The 14,426-nt window shown below is 41.8% G+C and overlaps 1 protein-coding gene across 4 annotated transcripts in view; it reads left to right on the top strand.

Annotated features, from left to right (window-relative positions):
* Positions 1-265: 265 nt before the first annotated feature.
* The window catches only part of KIAA1549 (KIAA1549 ortholog), a 145,813-nt gene continuing 131,652 nt past the window's right edge, over positions 266-14,426 (top strand). For all 4 annotated transcript variants that reach the window (XM_065840144.2, XM_065840160.2, XM_065840153.2 and 1 more), the window contains exon 1: positions 266-910. In XM_065840144.2, coding sequence (XP_065696216.1) covers positions 790-910 — 121 coding nt within the window. In that variant the 5' untranslated portion in view covers positions 266-789. The remainder of the gene's footprint in view (positions 911-14,426) is intronic.

Here is a 14,426-nt window from a genome sequence, read left to right on the forward strand (position 1 = left end):
CCTGACATTCTGTGATCCTGTGAGGCACAAGCACGCGCGGGGTCAACAGCGAAGGGACTGGCAACAGCGAAAGGACCGGCGGCAGCGGCGGGCCCGCGAGGGCGTGGCCTGCTCATTCCGCCCCGCCCCTCACACCGGCTCCCCCCCTCCGCTCCCGCCTTAGAGCGCGGCCGCGGTCTCAGCTCCTCCCTTTCCTACCGCCCACGCCCACGCCCGCGCGCGGCGGAGGGGGCGGGGCGGGCGCGCCCCCGCGCAGACGCGGACGGCGGGGCGCGCGCAGGTGGAGGGCGGCCCCGCTGCGCTCGCCGCCGCCGAGGGCCGGCCTGTGCCGGGGTTAACGCGTCGCCGGCGGGGAGGGAGTGGAGCGAGCGAAGGAGCGTCGGGCGGCCAGCTCGGGGCTGTTGCCGCCTCCCACGTGAAAGGCCGTAGTCGCCCGGGCGAGCGCCGCGGCCGGCCGAGGAGCCCCACTGCCCCGGAGCGTGGGGGCTTCCCCTCCGCCTCCCCGCCTGGGGCTCGAACCGAGCTGCCCTGCGGGGCGCCTCTGCCTCGCTCCTGCCCCGCCGCTTCTGGGAGGCGGTTGGTGCCGCGGCGCTGCTCCCGTGAATACTCCTCGCGGGGTAGGCGTGGGGAGGGAAGCCTGCGGAACCCCCCACTCTCCAGCGTCCCGGCCCCGCCGGCCGTGGATGCGACCGGGAGGAGCCACCGAGGCCGCCCAGCCCTTTCAACCCGCGGAGGGGACGCGGGGCGCCGCGATGACTTGACGCCGGGCCGCGGCGTGTGTGCCGTGCCATGGAGGGGATGACACGCTTCGTGGTGGCCTCGGCGGCCGCAGCGCGCTGGCGGCCGGCGCTTCCCGCCCTGCTCCCGTTTCTGCTCGCCGTGCCGGCGCTGCGGGGTTCGCCCGCCGCAGGTAAGGGAACAAAGGGGGCCTGCGGGGACGGCCGGGCCGCGGCAGGTGTGCCGGACCGGGGCTGCGCCGTGAGTGGGAGGGGGTGGGGGGTAGGGTCGGTGGCCGCTGCTGTGGGCAGCTGTCCCCGCGCGCTGGCGTCCGTTAACGGCAGCGCCGGTAACAATGCGGCGGTGCTGGTGCGGGGGGAGCGGGCGGGGGCCGCCTGTGCGCGCGGCGCTGCTTGGGGAGCTCCGCCAGAAAGCGCGCGCGTTGTTGGCAGCCGAACCGCGTCCACTCTGGCGTGGGGCCGGGGGGGCTGGGACCCGTCCCGGGAAAGCCAAGGAGAGAACCGGTGTGGGGCAGCCCCGTCCTAGGCCTTTCGGGCGGCTGGGATGTCCCCTTCCAGCCCGGTGATCGCCCGGGGTTGTGGTCCCGGTGTCCGCCCCTCCGCCAGCGGTTCTCGGAGTGCCCGGGGCGTTCGGGGCTGCAGCCTGTCAGGCAGGGGTCGCATCGGCGGGCTGTGGGACAGCCTGGTTCTCCTTCCACTTTGGAGTGAAGGAGCATCAGAACTCCTCGCAACGCGAAGTGTTGCCCTCCAAGAACGGCCGTGGCATGACTTGTGTGTGGAGAGAACTGCTGGGGCTTCAGAGGGGGGTGTGTTCAGTAGATTTTTTGAAAATAGGCAGGAATCAGTGACCCTCTTTTTTGCCCTCTTTTCTTTCCTCTAGTGGCTCTAGACATCAGAATTAGTCTGTAGTTAAGCAGACAGTTTAATCACAAAGATATCTCATTTGGTTCTGCTCCCATAGCACTTCTTGGTTCATCTTTAATATTAAAAATGCTCCAACTAACATTTCATAGAAAGGGATGATTTTACTGTGACTATAGGTTTTCTTTTCTGTAGGTAACAGGTATAAAGCAATACATTTTTGTCAACATTAGCAAGTTGTTGATAAAGTCTGAGAAATGACAAGAGCCTGCGTTAATGTGCTTCATTAAGTGGATCAACTAGTGTTGACTCTTATTTAAACACAAGAATTGGGGTGATTATTGTTGGGTGTTTAAGAAGCCTTGATGTTATAAAGTGTGCTTGTCTTTTTAATACTACTTTATTTCCACTTCAGAAAATAGTTTGTGTTTTGGTGGTGACTGGTGAGCTTTTTGGGGAAGTTACACTCGGCTCCCGTTGTAGCCAACAAGATGTTGTTTCCAGCCTATGTGAAAGTTGATAATTTCTAGTAAGCTTCAGAGATTCTTTTTGTTAAATAGAACAGGCTTTGCATGCAAATAAGATAAGGCAAAGCAGTAGGTTCATAAATTGGAGATTTGCTTAGGGTTTTTTGCCTCTTTGAGGTTAATAGAGTGACTGGTTTGTTGTGTGGGTTGTTGTGTTTTGTTTGTTTTTTTTTTTTTTCTGAATTTTCTTAGTAAGTCACTGATGGCTTTTGTTTAATTGTTTCTCTAATACTTGGTAGTTCTTAATTAAGCATTGCTGTGAGTTTCTGTAAATGTTTGTGTGATTGATATGTGTTCTTGTATTAACTTAAAAGCAGCAGTAAGAAATGTTATGTAACTTAGCCAGTGTTTGGGCTGTTGGAAGAGAGCACTCGGAGACAACAGATCTTGCCCAAAGCGATGCTTTCCTGCTCAGGCTAGGGCAGGAGCCTTTGAGCTGGTTTGATTTTCAAGTCCTCTATGTTTTTTCTTTCCACTGAGCATGCTAATCATGTACAGTTAACTTTAGCGTTCTAAAAGCAAACTTCCTTTTCAGAGGGTGCTTTTCATAGACATCTCAGAAGTGGTTCATGGATTACAGATATTTGAAGACATCAGGTTGCAGAAAACAAGAGTATTTTGTTGCTTTGGAGTTAAAGTGAAATGCTTTGTTAAAAAGTGTGACAGGAGTCAGATTCCTCTGTTTTGGGCCCATAATGTTTAAAAAATTAGGACCTGTCCTTTATCCTAATCTTTAGCCTTGAAATGTTTTGGTAGTGTGAAACAGTAAAGATGTGTACTGATCATATGCAGTAGGCTTGGACAACATTCATGTAACTGCTCATCAGACTTATAACTCTCTGAATATTCATTTTGGATGCAATTTATTTGCTTTCCAGTGCCATTTGGTCTTGGCTAGTTTAGGAACAGCAAGAGCAAACGCCTGCAGCTTTGAGTTATGCAGAAGAGGTGTATAGAGTAAGAGCAGAATGGCTATTAGAGCCACTTGCTTGCAGTTGAAATAGCAAAGTGAATGTCAGTATTTAAGAAAATTAAGTAGTAAATCAACTTGAGTTTTGGAATGCTTGATCCAGCTTCCACTGAAGTCACATGTTGCTGAATCAGTGCTTCAGCTTCCACAATTAAGCAGCTGCTGAACTCTTGGTGTGTAGATGAGCGGCTGGTGTGCTAAGGGTAGGTATGTGTTTGAGCACCTCTGTGAACGAGGGCTTTGGTCAGGCTCTGTGAATACCTTACTGCTCAGCCCAGACTGTGGTTTTGCTTTTGTTCCATTGCACAATGTGTGCAACTACTGCACTGACAATCAGGAGGATTTATCTTGTCTCGCTGCACTGTTTTTGTGGGAGAGGCGAGAGATATGTACCGGCCTCTGAATAGTCTGCAGTGAGTGTCCTCAGAGACTCATGGACCAATGACAAGTTGTGGAGGTCAGGCAGGGAATCGGATGTAGCTGCCTTATGGGACAGTTGGAGGATATTGTTTATTCAACTTAATTGCCTGAGTGTGTTGCAGACACTTGAGTTGGCATCATGTCTCTTGTGGCCAGTTCAGCTTGTCAAGCTTGCTTTCAGTTCATTTTCACAGAAGACTCATATGGTTGGAGGATTCCCTTTCAGACTGCTTTCTATGCTGTGCTTGATGTATTTATGTCAGCCTTGTGTCTACAAGCTACACTTGTAGTCTTGCCAGATGAAATGTGTTTTTTGTTTGCATGTTCTTTCAAGAAGTTAGAATGCTAAACAAGCTAGTGGACAGTGCAGCTTTTTGTTCAGTTGTGTCTGTTTTGTGAGTGATGTTTGTTTTCTGTGAAGCAAGGTCTTGGATTTCTCAGGCAGGGCTGTGACTTGAAATATAGTGTGCCTCTAACAAAGTAGGCTTTAACAGCTTTGACCTACCTTGAGTAATAGATTTCAGGCACTGGACACGTTAAAGAGCAGTGATTCTTGCTGCAGCACAATTCTTTTCCAAGAGGTCTTGGTAAGCTGGTGATTGTGGTAAGTGGCAGGCTCTGAAAACTCAGCTCTTATTTCTCAATCCAGAATGCGTGTGTGTATGTGGGGGAGTTATTTGGGGGAGAAGTGAAGCAGAATAGGCTTCTTAATAATACAGTCTCACTTCTGCTGTGGCTTTCCTTCATTTGAAAGTAAATCTGTTTATGGATGATGTCTTAAATTACCAGTTTGTCTTCAGCCTTGCCCATTGTGGTGTACAGTATGAATAACACTAATTGCGTAAGAGTTACTATGGACGATGTCCTTAACTACTAGTATGTCTTCAGCCTGGCCCATTGTGGTGTACAGTACAAGTAACACTAATTGCATAAAAGTAATTAAATCGAGTATGTTGTGGGAACCTATGTACAGAAAGTAAAAAACATGAGGAAATAGCACAAGTTGTCTTTTAAATTTTGTCATAGAATTGCAAAGTTAACTCAAATGGTAGCATTAAATGAACAGTGCAGACTTAATCTCTCTTTTGGCTCACATGTAAGAATCACATTTTCACAGAGTCCTTGTCAATATGGCCAGTTTTGGACTCTGGAGTTGTGTGATATGTCGTCTTTTTTTATCCCTTTAGGAGTCATATATTTCTGTGCTTTTCTTTAGTGGTTGCTAAACACACATGAGCTCAATAACAAATTTGATTGACGCTCCCTATATGTACTGTGTTTTCAACCATTAATGTTATTTGAGACAGCTGTTTTGGAAGACTGAGGGGAAAACCTTTCATAAGAGCAATGGATTAGTGATGTCTTCTTCCTAAGGCATGAGATGGGGAAAAAATACAACTGACCATCAAGAGTCACATCATTGATTATGTTAGTGTAATTAATTGCACACAAAGCGCATAGAATAAATACTTGAGAATGGTAGACTTGGCTGATTGTGCTAGTTCTTATAAAAGTTATAAGATGTTATACAGTGCTTGTCAGAAATATTACTGCCTTGCAGTGACGTTGAGAACAATTTTAACTATTTCAATTGAAATTTTGTAAATTGTGCATTTTGCTATGGGGTGAAGCTTTTTTTTCTTTACAAAATGTCAGTTGAAAGAGTTCAGCTGCTTCTGATGCCGAGGCAAGAGGAAAACAATAGTTTCTGCTTTGAGTTCTGCCAGCCTCTTTTCTGAACAACTTTAATACCCTTATGCTTTGGAGCATGCAGTTAAACTTTGGCAGATTGTGTCTGCTTTGAAGGGGATGTTTTCTCTGCTGCTGCTTTGAAAATGATTTCTTTCAAAAGCTTGTAACAACCAAATTTAGGCACACATGGCTGTAACAGAGATGATGCATTTTTTTGTCTGCTAAAACTTGTATGTATCTTGTTCTCATGAAACCTCACCTACCCAGAATCTGGCACAGAACCCAGGGCTTCAGGGTGTTGGCCCTTTCCTCTTCTCAGCCAGGAGCACAATGATCTACTGCTGCTCATTGAACATTTTGTGAATATGCATGTTTCAGACTTGTGACAGAAGTGTTTGTCAGAATTTGTTTTAAAAACTGGAAAATTTCCTCCGCAGAAATTGTAGCAGCATGTGAAAACTGCAAAGGCAGAAATTAGCAAGTTGGAAATGTTGGCATTACATTAACCTGTACGATTTTTAACTTCTTCTGTGCCTGTCGGTTATAGTACAGCTATACTAACATGATCACAAAGTGTTTATCCATGTAGATAATATAGCTATAAAGGCACCTGCACATAAGTATCTGTACATACATATACCCACATGCAGACAGTGTACAAAACTGATCCTGCACTGGGGAGAAATGGTTGTTGGATAGCAAATGAAGAAGTTATGTATAGGACTCTTGCTCCTTTGTAGCAGATGTTCGAAGGTGTGAAATGAATGGGGACAGGGAAGTTTGAAAAAAGGTTTCACTGTTAATGTAATTAAATGCTGTTCTAGACAATTGACTTGTGTTACTGTTGCAGAGTTTCAGTGATGTGAAGAAGTTGCTTAGGTCAGGCTTCCCACAGGTGGTCACTAGCTGTGTGTTCCTCATTTACTGGACCTGAGACCTTTGGGATCATGTGTTGTAGAAATGCTGAGTGCTTGCAGCTGCCAAAGAAGTCAAGGGAACCTGTTCTGTGTCTGTAATTCTAAATAGTCATTAATGTTTCAAATTAGGCACTCAGAATTTGACCTTGTTTCTTAGTTTTGCAATTTGTAAAATGCAATTTCTTAGGTGTAATTCCTTGTTTGATTTTCAAAATAGTACGAAATTTTCAGATGCGGTAACAGTGAACACAAAGGAAAAGTTCATCAGAAAGCCAAAGACTTTTGTCTTTAGAACAGTAAAGATTCAATGGATGACAAACCAGTCTACTGAATGTGGAAGGAATAAATTATTTGTAAGCAAATAGAAAATAACAGATGGTAGTGTAACAGTATGCATTTGCCATATTAAGACCTTTTTGTGAGGGTTAAATAGCTGTATAGATGGGAAGATGTACTATACTGTATCAAAGTATAGTAGGATTTTGTTCTTTTTTTTTTTTTAAATCAGATCTTCATAAAAAGAACTCATTTATGATTACTGATGTTTGCTCAGTGTATTTTAGCAGTTTCAGCCTACATTTCTACCTGCTTGATCTTTGCACACAAACTGTTTTCTAATCCTTTTAGTTCTCTTCATTCTTTCCTCTGATTTCTAGAAACCTCTCTTCTATGAGTTAATTCCCTGCACAGAATTTTGAATTAGCCTTAGCCATCTGGTCAAGGCAGTGTGTCTGGTCTTGTGGTTTGAAACAGAAATAAGAGACTAAAATTCACCAGCAAGTAAGAGGAGGAGGAGGGACGAATGCTGGAAATATAGTGAAAGAAAGTCTTGAAAATCCAGATGCTTTTTAGTAAGGAAAGTATGTGATAATATCATGCTGAGGGGGCCGAAAATCTGCACAGCTGTGGCATGAGGGGTAGACAATGCAACAGTGCTGTATGAAGAGATCTGGTGTTTATCATGGATCACAAACAATGTGATTCAATAAGATCACGGGGGTGCTGGATCTCATGAACACATGGGTTATGGTCTTTGGCATATCCTGTGTAATAACTTGTTCATTCTCTTCAGTGGCAGAAGAGCTGTAGCTGGGATGCTGTGTCCAGTATGGGGTCTTGTTCTTCAAGGAAGAGACAGGCTACTGGATAGAGTTCAGATTGCCCAAGTATTTGGGCCACCTAATCTAGCATAAAGCATAGTTGGACAGGACTTTATTTAAATATATAAAAGATAAATACAAAGAGAAGCATCATAAACAGCTGTTTATTTTGAGTAAGAAAAGAAGTAAGAGACTTACTGCAGTGAACAAAACAGATTTTCTAACTGCTAGTATTTCTAACAGTGCAGATAATGAAACTCTGAAATAAATGGTTTGAGGCAATAATGTAATCTGTCATCGGAGTTGTAAGAACAGCTTGTATAATGATCTAACAGAAGTGGATTGCAACAGTGATTCCACAATGGTGTAGAAGGATGGAGTAGATCACCTCCTGAAATATTTTGCAGATCTGTTTTTGTGAGATTCTACAAATAATATAAATTGTGTGCAAACGTGCAACATTGGGCTGAAAGTCACTGGAAACTTTAGTGTGCTGTTCAAGTGAAGAAACAACCTATGGTTCTGTAGTCATAATGTTTATGCAAAGAAAAACTGAATTGGGATTTCATAGGTAGCCTTAGTAATGATACTTCCTAACTTTTAAATTACTGATTTTAGGCTTAACAGTTTTACAAGTTTTCAAATATTATTTTATAATCCTTGCTATGGTGACTTTATCCTTAGTCATAACAGGTGGGAGGAATGCACTATTTTTTTGTTAATATCTGTTCAAGTTCAGTTTTTTAAGCATTTTGTAATACTGCATAGGTTATCACTGAGAGAACAGGTACAAGTAGATGGGGTAAATGTGATTCTGCATGTCTTGTCTTTATTAATAAACTGAATTATTAGAATTTTTATATTTAACAGGTAGGATGGAGAGAGAGGCAGTATTAGTACTCAAAACACACATCCTATGTCATATTTCTATGAAATGTATAGTTGAGCATCTTGAGGACTTGTGTATCTTAATACAGAGTTTAGGATTAAACCCTTAGGGAAGAGAGAGGTGGTGGAAGGAAGAGGTCCTAAGTGATGCAAGATAGTTGGGAGACTGAGCAAATGCATAGCACAGACCAAATCTTTCAGTTGCCTGTGGTGTATGTACTGCCAGCCAGTGTAGCACACGTTTGGGGTCTAGGTCCAAGAGAGAATGCAAAGCTGCTGTTGTTCAATAACTGAGGCAGTGGATGCCCCCCCCCCCCCACCCCGTGACTGGGAAGTGGCTGGGTTTCCCAACTGGAGTGGCAGCCATGGGGAGGGCAGTTCCATAGGGCATTTTCTAAAGGAGTAGCTTGGTTCAGTTTTAGTGGAAAACACTCAAGTGCCTGGTAAGATATATTTGAGAACTGTGCCTGGTAAGATATATTTGAGAAAATAAATGGTCACATAGGACAGGTAGGCATGTAAAGGTGTTTTTTCTTAAGTGGTAGTGAAACAATTTACAGATTTTGTTTTCAGCCTATTTTTTTCTTAATTCGCATTACTTTGGACTGAATTTCCTATTGAGTGTTTTCATACTGTGTAAGGAAATCAAACTGGTATGATTTCTTCCATTGAGAAAAAGGCTCTCCTTTTGTTTGCTCCCCAAACAATAGTGTATGGAACTCATTTGTGGATACCAAGGAAAAGTTCTTCCCTCATTTAAAAGCAACTGTTTGTTACTGCAGAATGATGCAGGGACTGTTTATTTTCCTTCTAGTTGGATGTGAACTCAACATCAATTAGATGTTGAGCCTATCTCACCCCTTCCTGTGGCCCATAATTCTGTTGTAAATAAATTCCACCTCATGCATGCAGGTTGCAGCGAGCACTTATCAGCCACAAAACCACAATGATTTCGTTCAGCATTTTTTGGAGACAAAGCTCTATGCATTTATGTACTAAACCCCTTAGGGCTAATATCAGCTTACTTCTTGAATAGAAGAAAATTGGTCATTTATCGGCTGTGCTGGATTCTGATTAGGTAACTTTTCCAGTGGATGTCTTTGTTTAAAACTGGAGCTGCTGATGAATTTGGACTAACTTGTGTGATATATTGGGATAGAAATTAAATTGCATGTCATAGAACAAAATCCTGATCTAGAGCAGAAGTCTGGTTTGAAGATGTTTTCAATTAGAAGCTGACAGTGACCTTACTTCCTGCCCTTATGCGGAAAGATGAAACAAATTTGGGCTTCCAGCCATTGACATTCAATTTCTAGAAGATGTAATTTGTTCCACCCTGAAAGAACAAAAAAAAAAAAAAAAAGAAAAAAATTTCCCTTTGTCTTTCCAGAATGCATCTGCTTTTTATAGTAACTTGGTTAAAAAAAAAATGTAAATGCTTATCAACATAGTAATAATGGTTTTGTCAAGAAATATTTTATCCAGTATTAGTACAAGCAAGGAAGTTTCAAGGAAATGAACTGTGTTAGTCTGTTTACTTTGCTTCTGTGAGTAGTTACTTTTCTGCTTCTACTGCAGCCAGGTTCTTAAAACTGTAAAAATTGTCAGAAGGATTATGATAGCTGAGGAATGTGAGATGAATGTAAATCCACTTTGCTTCTTTTAAAATTGACTGTATTCCAAGTAGACAGTGTCACTTTGAAGTATAATCTCCTTAAAATCCTGGGAGCATTAGAAACTTGCTTAGAAACAAAACCGAACATAGTTTCTGTACTGGAGTATTAATTCTTATGATGCTTTAGTATTTACTGCTGCAGTTTACTATGTACGCACAGTTTGTCAAGCACTGAGGTCAGGTGAAGATAGTTCCAGAAATCTTGAAGTGTTTCTTTCAGATTTACTGAGACAACACTAAAACGAGTTGGTTTTATGTCTGTCTTGAATGAGCTCAAACCATCATTACAACATGCTACTGGTGTGTGAGGTTGCACTGACAGTTAAGAGTGAATGTATTATTCTGTATTTGGAGATAAAATACACACTTGAAGAACACAATACAACTTTAAATTGTATCACGTATTCAGTACAAGGATCCATGTCATTTAGGTAAGATACCTCAGAAATATTCTGCGGTACTTTCCCTCATTCCTGAATAGTATCAGCCTTGGAGGTCACATCTAAAGCTTGTTCTCTGTAAATTTGATGTTAAATAGCTTTCTAGATATTATTAAAAGCAGAAAAATATAGAAATTTTACATCTTCCACATACAGGTGCAAGAGTTAATATGCTTTATGAAGACAAGTATTTTGACTTGAGTGAATACTTCAAGCTCCTACTTCAATATCTCATACATCAGAAGTTACATTTCTAATGAATTAATGGACTTCGGTTTTATGAAGACGTATCTTGAGATTCATTTCTTTTAGTTTTGAGAGAGTTGGGAAAAAAAATTATAATTTTAGCAGTAGAATGAAAGTAATGAATTAATTTAATTATGGCTATTGGAATTCCTCTGCGTGTTTACAATCAATCCCTGTGGATTGAATTATTTGGAGGAGGACAGGTGAAAAGCACAGGTGCATGTTAAATATAGTTTGTTATAGGCAGTCAAAGCAACCACCCAAAACAGCAGGTGTTTATGTGGAACATTCATATAAGCTCAGACATGCAGTACTGGTTTGTGCTCCTCATGCACTAATATGTGCATGTTTTGGTTTGGTGTCCACACCAAAAGCCCTGCCCCCCCCATGGGAGATGAGGGAAAACTACATGAGATTTGTTTATTTTCATGATTGAAGAATGCATAAAGGGTTGAAAACTATCTGTGCAGATTTGGCTGTATGAATTCCTTTGCCTCAAGTTCTGTTTCTGTTGTGCTCACCTTAGGAGCTACATCATACAGTAATTGATACCAGTTTACTCTGGTTATTCTACAATCCCTTTGCTAAGTGTCTATTTTATTGTAATACAAAGAAGCACGAGCACATGTTGTCAAGAAAGATGTAGAATGTGGAGCTATGTGAAGTTTTTGAGATAGGGAACCCAAATGAACAAAGCTCTCTTTAGACTAGCTATCTTAATAACCTACACTATTTTTATTGTGCTACCTTTCAGAAAGTTTATCTTGCCTGGAAACTTGGCAAGGTCATAAGCTTGTTGATGCTTTCTGAATTGTTGCTGCATCCTTTGTAGCTTTTGGGACTGGATTCCTTGCTGCTTCAAATATGTTGAAGGCAAAACTGTTAGGTCAAGGGAATATTTTCATCTTGTGTCTGCAGGTCTGCAATTTAGAGCTTCTAAACTGCAACTCAGTTATGTCAAGCTAAGTGGAAAATATTGAAATAAGAGTTATAAGAGTTTGGTTTGAAACCTGTGTTGTTTTTTTTTTTTCTTGTGATATGCTTTCATGAAAGACTTATCCAAGACAAGTAAATGAAAACCAATGTTATTAACAATGAAAGTCTTGTAAGTCTCATAATTAAACTCCTTTTTGTAGTCTTTTGGGGGAACAGGCTTGTGTTTTCTCAATGTGCAGGATTTTTTGTATTTAAGAAGTTGAATATGGTAGGTGCAAGGTTTGTGTGTTTTTTTTTTTTTTATTAAACACTTGTATTCATGCAGAAATAGTTCAGTTGCTGTGTAATTGAGTTAGAGTAGCATGACTTGTGATGATATAGTCTCTGACAGTCATATTAATAGCCTATTTTCCATCAAAAAATCCTGCAGACCTCCCCATAGTGTTCTCTGGTGTTTATGGAAAATGGCATATTTCTAAATAAAAGTCATGCTTTGGTAGGTAAGGTGTTCATGAAGAAATCAGTTTCTATTTTAAATAAGTAAACCCACCAGATTTTCTTCTGTTTTTACACATTATAGCAGGTGTTATGTATATTGAACCAGTAGACACAACAATAATAAGAGTTAAAGCTAGTCATTTGAACTCAACTTTGTTTCATATCAATGTTTTATGGTTTTTGTCTGGAATGTTGAATTATCATAATATGTAACTCTTCAAATAGAGGAACAAGACCAAGAGATTTCACTTCAGCAACATGGTAACATGGTTTCTTTTATACAATAGAGCAAAATTCAAATCCATTTCTTCCTCTTTTTTCACCTCCTGGAAGCAGGTACTTTATTGGATTTTTTTTTTTTTCCTTAACAAATGTATCAACATTCTCTTCTGTGCTTTCCCCAGTGCTCCTCTGATTTTCCCTCATATAATCTACCCTCTTTGCTATGTCTGTCTTGGAGTGCAATTTGTAGGGAGTTCCATCTTACCTCCTATTGAAGACCAGAAAAAAAGAGACATGATTCCAGGTTTTGCGGGTTTTGCACTGTGTATACTACTTTCAAGCTCTTAAGAAGGAGAGTAGAATTTGTTAGGCATGGGTGGAGTTTTTTCTTGTTGGGGATGACTTGCAAAAAGGGGAGGAGGAAGAAAGCAGGAGTAGTCTTTTGCCAGACATGAACGATTTTCCCTCTTAGGAAGCTGTGTTTCTATGTTATTCCATGCAGAGGAAAATCCAATTTAAGATGTTTCTGTTATGCTCTCTTAGCTTAGCACTTTGGCTTTTGCATGTTTGTTGTATAGGCTGTATTTTTAAAACAGTACTTTATTGGGATAGTTTCACTATTTTGGTTTTGATGTGTGTTTTCTCCTTTAAATGGCATAGTTCCTGAAAGCCTAACTTGGAGTACAGTCATGCAGACAATTGAATTGGCACCTCTGGAGCACTGAAATGAGTGTTCAGGGACGTAAGGGAGCGGCAAGAACCTTTCAAAACACAGCTGCCACTGACAGAATGGCACCACAGCTCTATGAAACTCTGAAATTAATTTGTTAAGGATTAGAACTTGCTTGGTCTTAAATAGCCTCTACCATTAAGAAAACTTCATTTTAACAGCAGCTCTTTTCTAATTTGATCTCAATTACTTACTAGTAGTTTTTATGACTGTTCTTCTTTCTGGAGTCTTCATCTAATGAAAAGAAAGTGCATCTTTGTATTTTTAAGTAGTTCAACCCACGGTACATAGTAAAATCCTTTTCTTTAAGGAAATATTCATATGAATGGTTGAATTAAAATGTCTTTTTGGTCCTCAGCCATATTATACTTTGTGTAGAAAGTTTAAGCTCTGTAATTTGTCTAGATGAAGAATTTTCACTTTTATAACTGACTGGTTTAGTGAACTAGTGTTCTTACTAATGCATTTTAGTAGGACCCTACATCCTTCTTTACAATTGATACCTTCTGTTTTAGGACTGGCTTCAACACTTTCGCTATCATCAGAATTACTTACTGTTAAGTCCCCACATGAGGTTCCTTTCTTAGCACTGTTCCTGCTTACACTCTCCCTGTGTAGCCTCGCGGCTCCCCAGCTTTGCAAACACTTTGCCTCCCTGCGTCTGCCACTTCCCTGCATGACAGCTGGCTGCTCGCGGTTGTGCTTTGTGGTGGTGCAGGGTGAGTTGGGCTACTGGCTACACTGGTGTTGCTATTAAATTTTTGGCTCTCTTTCTATTTCTGTATGCTATATCAAATAGAAAACCACCTTGTAGTTATACCTGTGTTACTGTGTGTGCAAATCAGGTTCTTATGATAAATCTTTTCCAGTCGAACAAGCCATGCTTGTCTGTAGGGCAGCAAATGCGTCCCTGGGCATTCTGAGGTGAATGCACAAATACATTTTTAGATGTCTCAGAGGTTTTAACTCAGCAAGCTAGGGTGTCCAGGTCTGTGTGAAAAACAAGCAGATTTGGGGAATTAGAATTTGGGTGGCCCAATGTGAAATGGTACGTGTCTAGCACCTGGCTGAAATCAGGCTGTAAAGTATCTATGATATATCATGCTGTCTGCCTGCAGAAGAGTTGCTGCTTTAGATGTTTTCTGCATCATCCAAGAGAGCAAGATTCCAATTAATGGGCTTCAGCATTAAGCAGGCAGTGGAAGTGTTTGCTTTCCTACCTGATTCAACGTGACCATGTGAGAGAGGATTTGAAAACACTGTCTGTCAGCACTAGAGACAAAGTATTTGGTAGCAAATACACTCATCAATTCCAGCAGACTTTTGCTAAGTTTTATGTGAGCAAACGTGCTGGTGGCTGCTGCTGACGGCAGCTTTCCTGTGAGCAGAAGAGTTAAATTAATCATGTGGAGCCTGTTGTGTTGCCTTCCAGAGCAGGAGAGGCAGCAGGGATGTTGACAAGTGGCACGGTGGCATGTCAGTTCTCAGCCCTTTCTGAGGCAAACTGGGCAGAGGCAAACTAATGCGTTTTACTGTAGAAAATGCAGCAGTCTTCCTGAATGTTGTG

Source organism: Patagioenas fasciata, chromosome 1 (assembly GCF_037038585.1).
Source record: "Patagioenas fasciata isolate bPatFas1 chromosome 1, bPatFas1.hap1, whole genome shotgun sequence".
NCBI classification, from domain to species: domain Eukaryota; kingdom Metazoa; phylum Chordata; class Aves; order Columbiformes; family Columbidae; genus Patagioenas; species Patagioenas fasciata.